The sequence below is a fragment of the Prosopis cineraria genome, unplaced genomic scaffold (assembly GCF_029017545.1).
Source record: "Prosopis cineraria cultivar Desert tree isolate PC_DT_omini unplaced genomic scaffold, ASM2901754v1 PC15, whole genome shotgun sequence".
NCBI lineage: Eukaryota > Viridiplantae > Streptophyta > Magnoliopsida > Fabales > Fabaceae > Prosopis > Prosopis cineraria.
The window spans coordinates 5,208,837-5,226,282 of NW_026555346.1; the positions used below are offsets into that span (position 1 = coordinate 5,208,837).

The window sequence follows — 17,446 nt, forward strand, 5'->3', positions numbered from 1 at the left end:
TTAGTCATCCTTCTTATTTAGTTTCTGAGTTTCTAGTGATAGAAAATTTAAGATCTGGAAGAGGGATGAATTTATGTTAAATAAATATATTTTTGAGGTTGTCAGTAGTATAATAAATGTTCTAGAGTATAAATTTATTGATGATCTTTGAATCTGTGGCTTATGGATCAAATTTTAAACTAGATCTGAAAATATATGTTGATTTATTGAGGTTTAGATGATTATTTGGGATGAGAAATGAATTATTATGGTTATAGGATTATGATTCTAAGCTAGAGACTTAATTTTTAATTTTTGGGTATTTTAGGTACGAATTTATGAAATAAAAAGAAAATTTTGATAATAAAAATTAGTTTAAAAGTTGATTTTTAGATTATTAATGTTTATTGATAATAAACATTAATGTTTATTAATGTTTATTAAATCTAATTTAGGATATAATTCTAAATTAAAAAAAATTATTAAAAAAATTAATTAAAAAAATTATTATTAAATTATTATTATAATAATAAAAAAAATTTGGTGTAAAATTTGTAACACACCAAAATTTTTTTTTTTAAATGATTTAACTCAACCATAGTTGGATTACAGACACCCAACACATTTTTATATCAATAATTTCGATATAAAATATTTTATAATTGGCTTCAACTCACACACTATAACATTTCAGATAAATTTTTACCTCCCACATGCCATTAGGCTAAATCACATTTGTCCATCCTTATACTCCCAACAAGTAAACTAAATCACATTTGTCCATCCTGATATTAGTAGCCAGAAAATGAGCTGATTTGGTGAGTCGATCTACGATTACCCATATAGTGTCATGACCAGAAGATGTTCTAGGCAATCCTGTAATGAAGTCCATAGAAATGCTGTCCCATTTCCACTCTGGAATATCAAGAGACTGTAGCATCCCGGCTGGTTTCTGATGCCCAATTTTGACTTTCTGACAAGTCAAACAACGAGTTACATGTTCAGTTACATCTCTCTTCATCCTTGGCCACCACCAACCATGTCTTAAGTCATGATACATCTTAGTTGCTCCTGGGTGAATGGTATATTTACTCTGATGAGCCTCCTCAAGTAGGATATTTTTCAATCGAGTATCATTAGGCACACACACTCTACCTTTATATCTTACGACATCATCATCGGTTACATCAAAATGTTCAGCCTTTCCAGCCCCAATCTCTACCCTAATCTTATTCAAATAATCATCCTTCTGTTGCGCAATTCTAATTTCTTCCCAAAAATTATTCTCAAATTCAGTAATATGTAGAGCAGCCAAACAATTTTCGACTACTTCTACATTTACTGCATGAAAACTACTCCATAAACATACAGTACCGGTGACCCCCATGGTGATACACTCGGTCTGATAAACCCCTTCTCTAACAACTCTTCAATTTGTCTCTTCAACTCAGCTAACTCCGATGGAGACATCCTATAGGGTGCCTTAGAAATAGGCCCCGTACCAGGTACGAGTTCAATCGAGAACTCAACCTCTCGTTCTGGAGGCAAACCGATCACTTCAGTAGGAAGACATCAGGGAATTCTCTCACTACTGGAATCTGATCTACACCTTCTTCAATCTCTGCCTTGATTGAGAAGAAAATCATAAAAGCTTGACAGCCCTTTCTTATACACTGTTCTACTTGAGCTGCAGACAACAACATAGGACTTTGGGACTCTACAGGGGTTACAGTAAGAGCTGAAAGTGACACACTCTTTTTTTGACAATCAAGTACAGCTTCATTTGCAGACAACCAATCCATCCCCACAATAACATCAATCCCAGACAAAGACAAACAAATGAGGTTTATGGTGGTCTTTCGACCCTCATACTCAACCTCTACATTTAGACATGCCTTAGCAGTCCTTACAGTCAAACCAGCAGGAGTAGAAATCTTCACATCAAAAGGTAAGGTACACACAGGCAATTTACATCTTTTCACACATTCATCAGACACAAAAGAGTGTGTAGCACCCGAATCAAACAAAGCACAAACATCATTATCAAGGATTCGGATTATACCTCTGATAGCATTAGGGTTGTTAGCAGCCTCTGGCCCAGAGAGGGCATACACTCGTGCTGGTACTGTAGGTCTCTGATCATTACCCCTATTTTGATTCTGATAGCAGAATCGAGCAATATGACCAGGCTTCTGACAGATGTAACAAACCCAACAATCACCAGAATGAAACTTCCCACACTTACTGCATGCTTGATTACTAGCAGCACCAGGAGTAGGATTAAAGGTAGCTGAGCTCCTGTAAGACCCTTGACTCCCACTCTAATTCCCTCTGTAGGTTTGGCCCTTATGGTAGTAGCCCTTCTTCTTCTGATTTCTAAAGCCTCCAAAGATTTGACTGCTCCTCTTCTCTACTCCACCAATGGGTCTGGTGTGGATAGGGGGCTTCCCATGAGGTTCTTTCCTCCTCTCTCTATCAGCTTCTAATCTAGCCTCTCTCTTCCTCTGAGAAACTATTCGAAGCTTATTGCACATCTCACTGAAGGTCTTGATCTCAAAAGGGGCTAACTGTTCCCTTAGATCAGGCCTCGCCTTCTCTAGTAATCGTTCAGCCATCCACTCTGTATCTTCATGTTTCTGGAGGTAAGTAGAGTATTTAGATAATTCTGAGAATTGTTCAATAAATTCATCCTCATCTAGATCACCCTGACGAAATGCATGAAACTCAGCCTCCTTTTCTGCTCTCAGTGCAGTAGGAAAATAATTCTCGAACAATATGGCTTTAAAATCTTCCCAAGTAAGAGAGGAATCATCCTTTGGTCTTGATGTTTCCCACCATTTTTTAGCACTCTTCTGTAGTAAGAATATTGCCAGCTGCACCTTTTGATTAGAAGTACACACAACCATACGAAAAATACTCTCCAATTGATCTATCCATTCTTCAACTACTGCCGGCTTAAGATTTCCATCGAAAGTAGGAGGATTAAACTTACGAAAAGTACTCCAGATCTTTGTGATCATGGATGTCTGTTGCTCAGAGTGGAGACTCACATTCTTCGGACTAGTCTCATGGTGAGAATAGGAAGGTGAGCCTTCATCAGCAAATTGGCTTGTAAGAAGTAAATTAGTATGAAAGTGAAAAATTAAAATTATCACTTTTGAGATTTATGGCTAAGAAGTTGACACCAAGGTTTATGGGGCCTTTTGAGATCTTAAAACGAGTTGGACCAGTAGCGTACCAAGTAGCATTACCACCCTAAATTGCTGGAATACACAACGTATTCCATGTGTCACAACTGAAAAAGTATCAACCAGATCCTTCCCATATAATTGAACCCGAGGAAATTGAACTCAGGGAGAATTTAACATTTAAAGCTGAACCAGAAAGGATTGTGGATTATAAGGACAAGCAATTAAGAAACAAGACCATTAGATTGGTTAAAGTAATCTGGAAGAGCACAACTCCAGGTGATGCTATGTGGGAGACCGAGGACAGTATACGACGTGATTATCCTCGTCTTTTTGATTAAGTGAGTAGTTAATAGTTACTAATTTTAAATTTTGAGGACAAAATTTCTAAAAGGAGGGGAGAATTGTAACATCCCAATTTAAATTTTAATAGTTAATTTAGGTTAATAGAAATTTTTTAAAAAAAATAATATTTAGAGGTAAGAAAATTAGTAGAAAATGATTATTAAATCTAATTTAGGATATAATTCTAAATTTAAAAAAAAAATTTATTAAAAAAATTTAATAAAAAAAAATTATTATTAAATTATTATTATAATAAAAAAAAGGGGAAAAGGTATGCCAAAAAAAAAAGAAGAAGAAGAAGAAGAAAACGAATTTGCTTTCGGCGCCGCATGAATAGTAAATATAAAATAATAATAAAAAAAAGGGGGAGAGAGAAGAAGAAATAATAAAAAAAATGTGTGGGACCCACTGAATTTTTATTAAAACTCACCTTCCTTCATTTCCTCATTCATTCCTGCGCGCGAGCTGAAGCGGAGAGAACGCGAGTCACCGGTGCGAAATATCTAAATTTTTAAGGTAAGAGTTTTTAATAGGATATTTAGGATGTGATTTTAAGCTTTTCAAGACTAAGTAAGTGTTCTAAAAATTTTTCTTAGTCATCCTTCTTATTTAGTTTCTGAGTTTGTAGTGGTAGAAAATTTAAGATCTGGAAGAGGGATGAATTTATGTTGAATAAATATGATTTTTGAGGTTGTCAGTAGTATAATAAATGTTCTAGAGTATAAATTTATTGATGATCTTTGAATTTGTGGCTTATGGATCAAATTTTAAACTAGATCTGAAAATATATGTTGATTTATTGAGGTTTAGATGATTATTTGGGATGAGAAATGAATTATTATGGTTATAGGATTATGATTCTAAGCTAGAGACTTAATTTTTAATTTTTGGGTATTTTAGGTACGAATTTATGAAATAAAAAGAAAATTTTGATAATAAAAATTAGTTTAGAAGTTGATTTTTAGATTATTAATGTTTATTGATAATTAAAAGAGGAGTTAAAAATTTTACTTAATAGTATTAACTATAGATTTGTATTAAGATTGAGATTAGGAATTATGTTATATTTTTAATTCTATTATTAGAATTATTTTATTAGTTTCAAAAATTGAAACTAATATTTATAAATAATATGTTATTTGTAGATTGTATTACTGGTGAAGATTGTGGTGAGAGAGAAATTTTAAGGAATAATTTATTGAAAAAGCCACAAGGTAACCATGCTTTTAATTTATGATTAGTGTTACTTCATGTTAATTGGGTGATTATTGAGAAAATTATAAATTTTGTAATATTATATAATTGTGCAATATTATTATAAATTTATTTGATTATTGTGGGAGGTGTTGGGAGACTTGCTATTGTTGTTGTATTTATGTGCCACGTGGTATGCCCCTATTGGAGCTCAATAGGTGGTTTGTAAGGGCTCGGGCTAATCTACCTTTGGCCGGGTAATTTAGCACCGAGTGAGGGCTACGGCTCGAGGTTAATGGAGGGATATAAGGATGGTTGTTTGTATGTATTGTAATATTTCATATATTTGTTGGAATTATATTATTTTTAATTCTCACTTAGTAAGCACACAATTAACTGTTTGTATACACTATCATAAATTGGCTTTAGTTACTGGGACTTTTGAGTCTCATTATGTGGTTAACAATTTTCAGGAGAAGAGCCACGAGTGACATGTGGAGGAGTCCCAGAGGCTTAGTGGTATAGATCCACTGTCTCTTTTGGGTATTTAATTTATGATTTATAATGTGTTATATTGCCAATATTAGGGCTTTTTGTTTATTGTCAATTATATGAATATATAAATGTAATCATGCCTTTCAAACTATTTCTATTTTTAGTACAATTTGGATGACTGTAATTTTAATATTTGGTTTACTTTGGATTGGTTAAAATGGCATGATTATAAGGCCAAATAACTGGTTTGTGTTGAAAATTTATTAAATTGCTTATTTTACTTGTTGGGAGTATAAGGATGGACAAATGTGATTTAGTTTACTTGTTGGGAGTATAAGGATGGACAAATGTGATTTAGCCTAATGGCATGTGGGAGGTAAAAATTTATCTGAAATGTTAATTATAAAATATTTTATATTGAAATTATTGATATAAAAATGTGTTGGGTGGCTGTAACCCAACTATGGTTGAGTTAAATTATTTAAAAAAAAAAATTTTGGTGTGTTACACACAACATTTGTATCAAAGTAGAAGGCTCGTGTCATCAAACTAAATAATTCTTGGCATCATATTGACATATTCTTCTTCTCTTGATTCATTGGTTTACTTGACAAGTTCTTGGGTTATTTTGAAGCATTTCTATCCTACCACGTGAACTTTGTTCTTGGCATTAGCCAAAATCTTCAGTGGATTTTTAATTTCTCATTTTTAGTTTACTTATATGGTTTTTGATACCATTAAACATTATAACATCAAGAATCAGACAAAAAAAAAATCAATTAGTTGATCAAACAATCTGCAAAAAATTTTCACTCGTCCCGTGAATATTTTTGTCTTTAGGCTAGGCTCCCAAGCTGAAATTCGCAAAGGAGGAACACACCTAAGCGTGAAAGCAAAAAAAGGTAATGACGGTCCATTTATACAAGTCTCTTCCATGTCTATTCAATTTTTTTGTTCGATATTTTTTATTGAAAGGAAAATTAAATCTCTCGCGCTAATCTATTAAGGGGGCAGCTCAAAATAAGTCAATCATCTTCTTTTAATAAGGCGAAAGAACTCGAATTGAAAAAAGATACAAGACGAACTTCAAGGGCGCTTGCACAAATTTGAACGGCGCTTGCACCCTCCCACTTTTTATTGAATCGGAAAGATCAAGCAACGAACTTCAAGGGCGGGAAATAAAATGGGTTCCTCCCTTACTATGAGAGCAATCGGAGCACTGCTTTGCAGATTCTCAAATGGCATCTTATCCAGACCCAACAATGCCTTCTTTCTGCATAGTACTCTCTCCGTCTCTTTCTCTCTGAGCTTTATTTTTTAATTAGATGGCGATTCCTGAAACGTATTTAGAGAGACCTTTGTGATTCAGGGGCTAGTTTGCTGAGCAGAGCCTTATCGTCTGCGTCTTCGTTCTCGTCGTTGGATACGATCCAAGAGGTGAATTGTAATAACAACTTTCAAGCGAGAACGATATGGACATTCCCTCCCGTCTGCATGGGTAGACGTTCCAGCAAAATTGCTGGCAGAAAGGTTGCTCTATTCTCTGTCTCTGTGTATGCCTGGCATCAAACGCTTTTTTATAAGGGGGGAAACTCCTCCCAATTCTACTACCTGATGTTGATTGTTTTTTGACACTTCTTCAGCTTACTGTAGATTTTGCCACCGGAAATATATTAAATGCTTTTATAGCTTCCTCTTCATCTGGGCTCATTGTCGGATTAACTGGCCGTACCTGGTCTGTTGTTTTAAGTGTATGCCATGTGTTTGATAAAGATCCTACCACACTATGTATTACTTGAAGCCACAATTTTACTTTTCTCGTAGATTTGTTCACCTAAAAGATAACTCAGAAAAATGACATTGTTGAAGTTTTCATAACGCTTTAGGAAAGGGTGATGCCCTGGTCTTACAATTTTTCGCCTTGGAATTACTGTAACGTGACTTTTTAGAAAAATATGTGATTTTTCTTCTGTAGGTCTTGGTTAACTGAGTTTATGTTCATCATAAAAGGAAAAGAAAAAAGTTGTTTTGGGTAACTTTGGACCGATATGAAAGGGATAAACTTTGTAATGGAAGAACAAGGTATTGTAATTATTACGGGAAATGTAATAATGGCTACTTTATGGTTTTCTCGCGTTTTTTTGTTAGATTGCCGTTGGTTCTTAGTGCACACTTTCCTGCAATTTTGATCCGCGAATCTGCAAAGATATTTGAAATCTTCCACTAGCAAAATATCATATTTGCCTTATATGCAGGAGGCTCAAGATGCTAAGAAAGCAAAGCTATACTCACGGATTGGAAAGGAAGTTGTGTCTGCGTAAGTCATTCTTCAACTCACTTTAGTTAGTAGGCTAAGATGGGGGACTTTTTAAAGTAAGTTGTTATGGCCACAAAAATATTCTGAGCCAGAGAGTTATTTATCAAACCATTCTTCATTCCATAGCCAGGTCTGAATAATGTACATAAAGATGTAAAATAACTTATCTGGTCATCTTTTTATCTTCTTTCGGTTTTGCTTAACTGTGTACAGGATTGATGCTGCCAGTAGATCAACATTTATAATGTGATATATAATGGTTCCAACTGGAGGGTTTTGTAGTGTTCTGTTTTACTTTATTAATTTGGGAACCACTTCGCATGAGTTTCATCATAATGAATGACAGGGTGAAGAAAGGTGGTCCAAATCCGACATCAAATTCGGTTTTGGCTGCTGTACTTGAGAAAGCCAAGGAACTTGATGTGCCAAAAGATATTGTTGAGCGCAACATAAAAAAAGCTACCGAGAAGGGACAAGAAGCATACATTGAAAAAATATACGAGGTGATTGAATTTATTCATGATTTGATATTGAAACTGTTGGGAGTTTGCATTTAATGATTTTATACTTGGAATATTGCTTAACTTCATGGCTAGCTTCTTTTATGCTTCAGGTATATGGTTATGGTGGAGTTAGTATGGTGGTTGAAGTCTCTACTGACAAAATAAATCGTTCAGTGGCAAAGATTAGAGAAGTGGTGAAGGATTATGGAGGGAAGATGGCAGATTCTGGATCTGTAATGTTCAAATTTAGGCGTGTTCGGGTGGTAAATATAAAAGTCACTGATGCTGACAAAGATCAGCTCCTCGCGATTGCTCTAGATGCTGGGGCTGAGGATGTAATTGAACCTCCAACTTACGAAGATGATACTGAGGAGGATAGGTTGGAAAGGTAATCCTTTTTAATGATTCTGGGTAATAATTTCCTGGACCTTAATGGAAATATAGATAAGATGCCGCTCTTGTCTCTTCTGGTTCTCTGCTCTGTCTATAAGGTAATAGGCCAAGCGCATGGACTTGGAGGTAGATGAGGCCATACATTTAACTCCTTAAATTTTTGACCCAAGTATATTTAATGTTTACCTCTACAGTTCTGGAGATTGCACCTATCATCTTAGAAATTTTTTTCTTCCATTCAATGAAGAAAAAGCTGTTCAGTCTCATTAAATGAATAATAATAAATTTTAAGATGGATGGAGATGGAGGCAGCTCGGCTGCCTTGAAACTTCATATTATGGCACGAATTTGTTGATTGACTGAGGAAAAGCTGAAAAAGTCAATTTACTGTGGCTGATCTGAAGATCTTTAAGACATGATACATATTGACCGTTGACAAAGTAGATTGTAGGCTTTGTTTTTTTATTGCTCTTCTTACTCAGTGGTTAGGATATAATGGCTAAAATTTAAATTCGGCCACTGCTGTTCTTTTGGTATGCAACTTGAGATCGGTGAGATTTGGATCTCCAATAATGCCCTATACAGTGTTTGTTTCTCATGACAGGTATTATAAAATTGTCGGCACATCAGAGAACTATTCAGCTATACTATCAAAACTGCGAGAGGAAGGCCTAAATTTTGAGCCTGATAGTGGTTCTGAGCTTCTTCCGATTACCACCATTGAGGTTTGTTTCAATGCATATGCTATCTGTTTCGTTTGGGTTAAGTTTTGTTTTTATCCTTCGCCCTTTGATCTATTTCTCATTGCATCGTTTTTTAGGAAGCTTTCTTGGAGAATACAAAATAGACTTGCTATAAGTTACTTTCCAGATTTTGTAATTGCTTTATTGTGTCTGGTCAGGCTGATTTCTATAATAAAGATTATTAACTACAAATTTAACACGATTTTATGTTGTGACTAGTACCACAAATTATTGAAATTATAAGGAACCGTTCAGAAATCCAGGGGAAAAGGCTATCGATAAATGCCGGACTAATCCATATGGGACCATATCCTGTTAAGTGGCTGCCAAGAGCTCAGACTGCCCACCCTTTTCTGGGTACATGTAAACTGGCTAACTAATAAACATTTAAAAAAAGAGAGAGAGAGAGAGATTTTTTCGGGCCTCCTTGCTGGTGTTCATGGCGGTCCTTAATGCATGTGCATATTTGAAGACTTGGGTCATCACTTGACTTCATGGATATCCATCTGTGACATGTTCACAGATAACTGCATTAATATATATGATTTTGACTCCATGATATCAATCTCTAGTTATATGGAGCTTGTCCACCTTATAGGATATCTTCATTCTCCTTTCGTCGTTTTAATGAACGTTTTTATACTGGAAGAATAGCTACGAGCATAATTCTATACTTTCCTCACTCTTGTTTCTAAAAATGTTTGGGGAATTGGCGTTTCTTGATTATGGCATACATATGCAGCCTCAAACCTACTTCATGTAAGAAGCGAGGAACTGAGACTGTTCATCTTATCAACCACATAAGGATTTTTCCCCCATTTGAACCATTATTGTATGGTCTTCCGTGCCTCTTCTTTTACTTTGGAAGTAAAATCTATCTCTTTATTTTTGTTTTCCTATTCCTTCTTTCCTAATAGAAATGAAGAAAGAAAGAAACTGACTTCAGTCAATTATTGTTGGTTTTCAGGTAGATGATGAGGCTATGGAGTTGAACAAGGAACTTATGAGCAAGTTACTAGAGCTTGATGATGTTGATGCTGTTTATATAGACCAGAAATAATCATCTCTTAGCTTTAAAGCTGCTCAACTCAGTCAAGTTTTGACATTGGGATAACATACATGTTTCATTAGCAAACCATTAGGTACTCTTGAGTTCTTGCCTTTTGCGGATCTCACATGTACGCTCCTTGATTTGACTTATGTTTTGTTGGCTTCCACATTTTTTTGGCGGTTATTTTGATGTGGGGTGAGGTGGCCATAGGTTATTCTTTCCTAGGACCTCGTAACAGTTAAAACTCTGACTGAGCAGTTCTTATAACTATTGTTGTCTTGAATGACAAAATGTTTATTATTTGATGATGATGATAAAATGTCTATTCTTGCTTTTCATTAGATTCCAGCAATATTTTTCTTTGCGACCTATTCCCTTGGATTTCAGTCCACCGTTTGATTTGTTTGAAGATGCTTGAGAAATATGTCGTGGCATTGTCAACCAAATACACTGATTTTAGAAAACATTAATTAATTAATATTTCTATTTGTCAGTAGTAAACCGAAAAACACACATATTTTCAGCCATTGTGGGGATCATGTTTGGTAAGGTTTCTGAACTCTTACTTGGAGTCCAAACATCCCATAGAGCATTTAAGCCTAGTTGAGCATGCAGCGACATGAGTGTAGGACGACCTTTGAAGTGGAGTTCATATTTCTGATTAGATTCTGTTAGGTAAAGATATATAATTTGGTTCTACTGGGAAAGGTAGATATAACAGGGTACGTTGCATGAAATTGCTGCCTAACCACACTGGTTATCATACATGGCATATGGGTGACTATATTTGAGCATATGCCGATCATAGTTGCAGGATATACAAACACAAGCTAAGATGGAGCGATCTCAGCAATCAGCAAGTATACCAGACCATTCATAGTTTTATGATCTTATGGGAAGTTGAAGGCTTCAGTGTTTAGGATTTAGGAACCCAGCATCCATGCAATCCGTAAGGCAGTCCGTAAGGGAACTTGGCTCTGGCAATCTCTTCAAAGGTGGATCCATCTAACAACAACGCATATCCGTCTCCATTTCTCTCACTTATTATGGAGATAACCACGCCTGCCACACACACACACATCATTTATGTTAGAGGCGACAAGACATAAAAATAGCAACAAGGGAGGGTGTAGAGAAAGGGCGAGGATGTTACCATCATCTTCTTCTGTTGCTCCAGGTCGAGCCACGAAGAAGGGTTCTGAGGGAACAGAACCTTCATCGTGCCAACTCTTCGCCTTCTTCTCCACTAAATCAATCTGTATTGTTTACAACATACTCCATTATTATAACAAAGCCTGCTCTTTAAATATGTTGGAAAAAGTGCTAATATTTATATATAATAAGAACTGGTTTTGATGAACGGGGCATGATAAGTTAATAAATCAAAAGGTACATCTCAAGCAAACCTTGGTGAGGGTGTTGGGGAAGTTACAAGGGCGCTTGGCTCCACATGCGTAGGCATATCTATATTTCTTGCCCAAATAGTTAGGGTTGATGCTGCACATGTCCATGCCTCTCCCATGTTCGTCTGCCTCTAGCGCTTCCTCTAACGTCCCATATTCACTCCCATTCAGAGGTATCCTGAATCTTCCTATCCTGTCATTTTAAATCCCTAGCCTTTTCAAGTTCACTCTCAAAATTAAGCCCATATGTATTTATTAACTAAAATATGTTTTTACTTATCTATATATATATATATATATATGTAGACATATATATAGACACGCACACACCTAGCGTCCGGCAGTACATCCTCGCCGTTGAAGGAGCGGAGGTTCTGTAGCCTGAGACGATCAAGAATGGCGGTCTCAGCGTTGTGCTCACAACAGTCCGCGATAATGGCCGTCACTCTTCCCTCTTCATCTTCCTCTTCATATGCATTTATGAAATGGAACGTCACGTACAGTGGCACCTCTACGCTTGCCACCTTCCACATCATCGTCAACAAACAACAATACTGTGAGAACCATGACGCTTAGGGTTCGATGCATCAAAAAAACTAACAAGGACTAATGCTTCTCCATGGAAGTAAAGAGACAAAAATAGAGTGGGAATATCATCAGCTTACAATCTTTCCACTAGTCCTGCACATAACATGGATAAAACCTTTGGATTCAGGGTGCCACTCGAACTTGTACAATGGCGTGGGTTCAGCTCTCAGCAAATTTTGGGCACAGTATCTCAGTGGCATTTCAGGCACGATGATGTAGTGTTCAGTCACCGGAAACGAGTGGACCCAGCCCGGTGCAGGCCCGCCCCGACAGTTAACCCGTCCTATCACCTTCCTTCCGTTCGACCCGGCTTCCATCCTCACCGCTAAATACCCAGGATTTATCAAGTCTGGTATTAACGTCAAGAATTCTGCGTCGTTCACGATAGGGTGTGCTGAGTGTATCAAACCCCCTAACGTGTCACTGTACTCAAATTTCCCCACCGTCTCCAATGTGTTCGGGTCTATCACAATCGACCCTTTCTGGGTCTCTGTCAGACAGACCACGCGTCCGTCTCCGAGTTTCACGACTCCGGTGTTTGCGTTGTCCGTGAGCGAAGCGCCTGAGAACAGATTGGCGAGCTCGCTCACGTAGGCTAAGAAATTATCAGGCTTCGGAGCTTCGGAGAATTCGCGGTAACAAAGCTTTTGGTTCTTTTTGGCCGCTCGATAGGCCTCGGATTCCACTTGGCGGTGGCCGGCGATCAACCGGCCATTCTCGAACTGAAGCTTGACGAGAGTGGCGTAGCCATCAAAAAGGTGCCTGAAGTTGTAGTCTCCGATGTGCCACAGCCCCGGACCATTCCTCAGGTACGTTCCTTTCTGCATGTTGTATTAGTACGTTTATAACTAATCCCTTTGAATAGAAAAACCCAAAGAATAGATTTATTTCTGCATCGTAGATATTAATACAATGATTATGGATATAAATTTATTTTGATGTTTAAAATAAAAACAATCCCTTTCGCTTCCATCATTTTTGAAGATCTTCCTCTTGCATGTCACGTTAATTAAATACGTGACTTGTGAAAGGAACGTTTTAATTTCCTGTGTTAATTTAAAACAATAAAGTATTGTATTTAAAGGTCCTGTATTATTTTGAGAATTAATGAATTATGGAGAATACTCTGGAATCTGGATCATGGAATTTTAAAATAAACCCACCTGAAGACATACAATTGCAGTACAGTTCATCAGAAAAAAAAGAATAAGGAATGTATAAAAATATAGATAAACAGCCTGCTTGATCTTGTAAAACTAGACTAATATAATTATTTAGGAGTAAACTTTGTCGGCTTCCCAGATGACACATAGAATGATGACAGGTCAATTGGTTAATCGATGCGATTCCCATAACTTTAACTTTTCCCTCCCCTACCCTCTCTGTCGAACAAACCGTAGGAGAAAACAAGGTTTCTTGGTATGACAAGAAGATTCTTTTCATTGCGTTCTTGTAACTAAGTTCAGGTTAAGTAAAATTTGAAATTGATAACTACATAAACACTTTAAAGTTTTAATGAGCATTCAGAAATCCTTCTGCGCACAGGCATACATATAGGTTAATTAGTTTTATTATATATATATATATATATATATGACAAGGCAAATTAAGGAATAATTAAAACAGGCGCGCAAGCGCATATAGCATATATATATAGGGGCAGGCAAATATAATTACCAGCCATAATGGTAGTTGTCCTTGAACATGGAGTTCTCCTTCCCATCTCTCCTGGGGGATGCTACTCCATGCGGGGTGCTGGCGGCCGCCGGCAGTCTCCGATCTCTCAGGCGGCGTTAGTGGTGGCGGAGCAACCGGAGGCGATGGACTGGCAACATTAGTAACAGTCAGGTCATGTAGAAAACTGAGTTGGGTTTTGAAGAAGCCCTTGTTATTGGGAAATGGAAACCCAGCCTTATTGCTGTTATCAGAAACCGCCATTGTTGGCCATGAAATGGAGTTTCGGACGGGAGCGAAGCTTTTGAAAGCCATGAAATTCCCAAGGAAGATGAAGATAGAGGATGAGTGAGAGAATTGTGTAGTGTTGTGCTGAGTAGGGATGGGGGAGTATGAATGAGGTATTTATAACAGACGAAGAGAGGATCTCTGGGGTGGATGCCTGATATCGATCTGAGAACGTAAAACAAACTATGCCCTGTGTTGGAGGAATCTTTAATTAGGGGATATCGTTCCACTACCAGACACATACAACCTTTTTAATTTCCCCCCCCTGCCATCCTAGAACTATAGAAGGAATATAAAATTACTTTAGTTATTATAATTTTGTATCAGTTAATTCTCATTCTTAATATACAAAGCAACTTTTTTCTCCCAAGTTTCCTATTGAAAATAATCCTGTTTGAAATATTGTTAGGTATTGAGTATAGGCATTATATTTCTCCTCATGAGAATTCAAAATTTAATTATTTACCAATTTTTTTTACTAAATCAAACTCTCATTGATAATTAACTTAATTTCTTATTTTAGTCCAAGCCCATAGGTAGCTAGGAAATGGATTGGCCCAACTCTTATGAGCTGAGCCCTAATTAAACCCTAATGACTAAGTCTATTAAAAAATGAGTTTGACAAGGATATTATATAGCGTTATTATATTAAAAGAGCAAGATGGTGAAGAAGATAAAAGCTTTGATGCAGCATGATTTTAAAAGTGGTGAGTTTTCATAAAATCTAAATGCATTATCACCTTCTTTGGCCAAAAAAAAAAGTGCATCATCATCACCTTCCGCCTAATTAATTCAAATTCTTATTTTGTGAGACTGTTGTTATCAACAGTGATACTTCTACCACTTCTTTTGAATATGCATGACTCCGTTACAAAGTCCAGTAAACCAACTGGGAAGAGAAGGAGTTTATTGTTCAAAGATGCATAAAAGTATATGTAATCTAATCTAATCTAATTAAGTGCTAATGCGCGCCCGTGTGTGAGAGAGAGGGAGGGAGGGAGAAATGAGCCGTGGATTATATGGTCCCTTGCAATAATGTGGAATAAGCAAGTCATTTGGTTTTGTCGCTCCAGTAACTAAGAACCCGTTTGATTCAATTACAAGCCCCCTCTTTAATGCGATGTAATAGAATGCAAGAGGACTCATCTCTCTCTCTCTCTCTCTCTCTCTATATATATATATATATATATAAATGTAACTATATCGCACTGACATTAGTTTTAATTTTTTTAAAGAAAGGAATGTATTTATTTTTTAATATTTAGGTCATGCAATCATCCGTATAAAAATTATTTAAAAAAAGTTGCAAGAATCCCTGTAGAATATGTACACAAATAATTAAAAATAAAATAATTACCCAAATTAAAACAAGTACATTATTTATAACTTATAAATAATTTCTTTTGGGTTTTATATTTTATTTATATTGAACGGTGGAATTGATCTAACCGTGTTAAATTAAATTTGCATAGCACAGGGCAAAAATGTACTAATTAATACCAGGATCGATGATTATGTGGGATTAGGGAAAAAAAATAATAACTTGAAATTCATGTACAGTACAGATGAAATAAATTAATCTCTTGAACCCCGCCGCTAATGAATCGATTATTATTTTGGCCAGTAGCTAATGAATCGATTAATAATCACTACAATTTGCATTTATTATTCAATAAATGCAAATTGTTTTCAGGTAAAAAATAATAAAGATAAATGCAACTTGTAAAATAATGGGGTACGAATTGCTGAATATATAGAGCAGTTCAATACGAAGCTAATTACCTTTCTCTCATGGATTGTATAAACATTATACTATATATAATCATCATGACATTTCATTTCTAAACATTATTCACACATCACATTATTCTTACGATTTGATTACTTTTTTCCCCGGCCAAATACCGCTTGATTAATTGAATTTATATAATCAGCGAATTAATGTCATTTCTGGAGAAATCAGCATATATAATGCACATCAATGCCCCGTTTGACCTTCAATTCAACATAATCGTACCAATAACCCACAAAATTTGTCTCCATTTGTTGATTTAGAAACCCAGTCTTTCGAAATCAAATATGTCATTATGTTTGCTTCCAGCGTTTGAAGAAAATTTGACGTCACGAAGCCTCACCTTACTTCCTTCCAAAATTATATTTCCTTAGCCTTGTCGGCTAATAGTTCCAGTCTGAATTCCTCAAAATAACCTCTCTATTTTTTTAAAAAAAATACAAATCACTCTTAGCTTATTGTTGGAATATCAGTTGTTAATCATAGTTAGTAGTTAGCCTAAGCCTATATCAAGAGATAGAGATTAAGCATTTAAATAAGGGAGTTGTGTCCCACCCTAAGACAGAGGTTAACAAAGATCTTTACTTCATTGTTTCACCTCAAAAGTTAGGTTTTGTAAATCACCACTGGTTGGGTGGATTAATGTAAGGTTTTTATCATTTTTGTTGTTAATATTATCTTCTTCATAATTCTTGACACTTATCAAGTTTGAACTCAGTATATGTATATATAACTGAACGATTAAATTAAAAGGAGAATCAAGAAAAGTTTAAAATGGGCAAGATTGAAAGAAAGAAAGATTAGACGTGAGGTGAAAACAATAGAATATATTGGCGTCGAAAGTGGAGGGAAAAAACAAAAGAGGTGATGACCTTGGTTGGAGCATTTGAATTATATCAGAGCAAATAATGATGTTTTCCACGAACCCCGTAAAAATATCCATTTTTATAGGTCCAGACCACTTTTAATGATTTCTGCTTATATTTTCTTAAAGAATTATATTGGGTTTCCTTGTTCCTAAGTTCATACCCCTTTCGGAAAGTGGGAAACTGCAGTGCTGCCACTTGCCTCTTCTTAAGAAGAAAATGAACTCCTCCAACTCTGCAGGTTCCTCATGCTTCCATTCTATATTCTTCCTCCTCCTCCTCCTCCTCGTCTTCAAAAAAGATTTCCATGCCATCCCTTTTCTCCTATATATGTTTCTGTAATAATATTAGTAACAATTGATGACATGCAGCATTTAATCAATAATTAAAAAATTACTCGTCGTTTTGCACGGAGAGAAAATGAAGGCCTCAGTAATTGCTCGGGTCTCTTCATGCCCTCCTTGATTCCTACAACTGTCCATCACAGAATGTACCATTTCGATTCAAAGTGGCAGACATAATTAGGGTTTTCCCACGAAGGGGAACAGTTAATTAATTCTGTAATTACGCCTTTCTTGATTTTAAAGGGAGTATTTTATTAATATTATTAATATTAATAAACTAGTT

General features: G+C 35.9%; 2 protein-coding genes across 3 annotated transcripts; one reads left to right on the plus strand and one right to left on the minus strand.

Moving 5' to 3' along the window:
- Window positions 1-6,207: 6,207 nt before the first annotated feature.
- On the plus strand, window positions 6,208-10,527 carry LOC129294683 (probable transcriptional regulatory protein At2g25830). Of its 2 annotated transcripts, XR_008589426.1 has the most exons (8): window positions 6,209-6,481; window positions 6,571-6,731; window positions 7,457-7,518; window positions 7,865-8,021; window positions 8,132-8,409; window positions 9,019-9,139; window positions 9,900-9,989; window positions 10,125-10,527. XR_008589426.1 is itself a non-coding variant. In XM_054933139.1 (7 exons), the coding sequence occupies exons 1-7, from the start codon at window positions 6,385-6,387 to the stop codon at window positions 10,215-10,217; spliced, it is 969 nt and encodes a 322-aa protein (XP_054789114.1). In that variant the 5' UTR covers window positions 6,208-6,384; the 3' UTR covers window positions 10,218-10,527. The 2 variants fall into 2 exon arrangements, 1 of the variants encoding a protein (XP_054789114.1); XM_054933139.1 differs by lacking the exon at window positions 9,900-9,989 and having other exon boundaries at window positions 6,208-6,481.
- A 132-nt stretch (window positions 10,528-10,659) lies between these two features.
- LOC129294682 (carotenoid cleavage dioxygenase 8 homolog B, chloroplastic) lies at window positions 10,660-14,262 on the minus strand. The gene is made up of 6 exons (XM_054933137.1): window positions 13,877-14,262; window positions 12,277-13,020; window positions 11,942-12,135; window positions 11,615-11,804; window positions 11,362-11,464; window positions 10,660-11,270 (listed from the first exon to the last, which is right to left on the minus strand). The coding sequence occupies exons 1-6, from the start codon at window positions 14,186-14,188 to the stop codon at window positions 11,125-11,127; spliced, it is 1,689 nt and encodes a 562-aa protein (XP_054789112.1). The 5' UTR covers window positions 14,189-14,262; the 3' UTR covers window positions 10,660-11,124.
- Window positions 14,263-17,446: the final 3,184 nt, after the last annotated feature.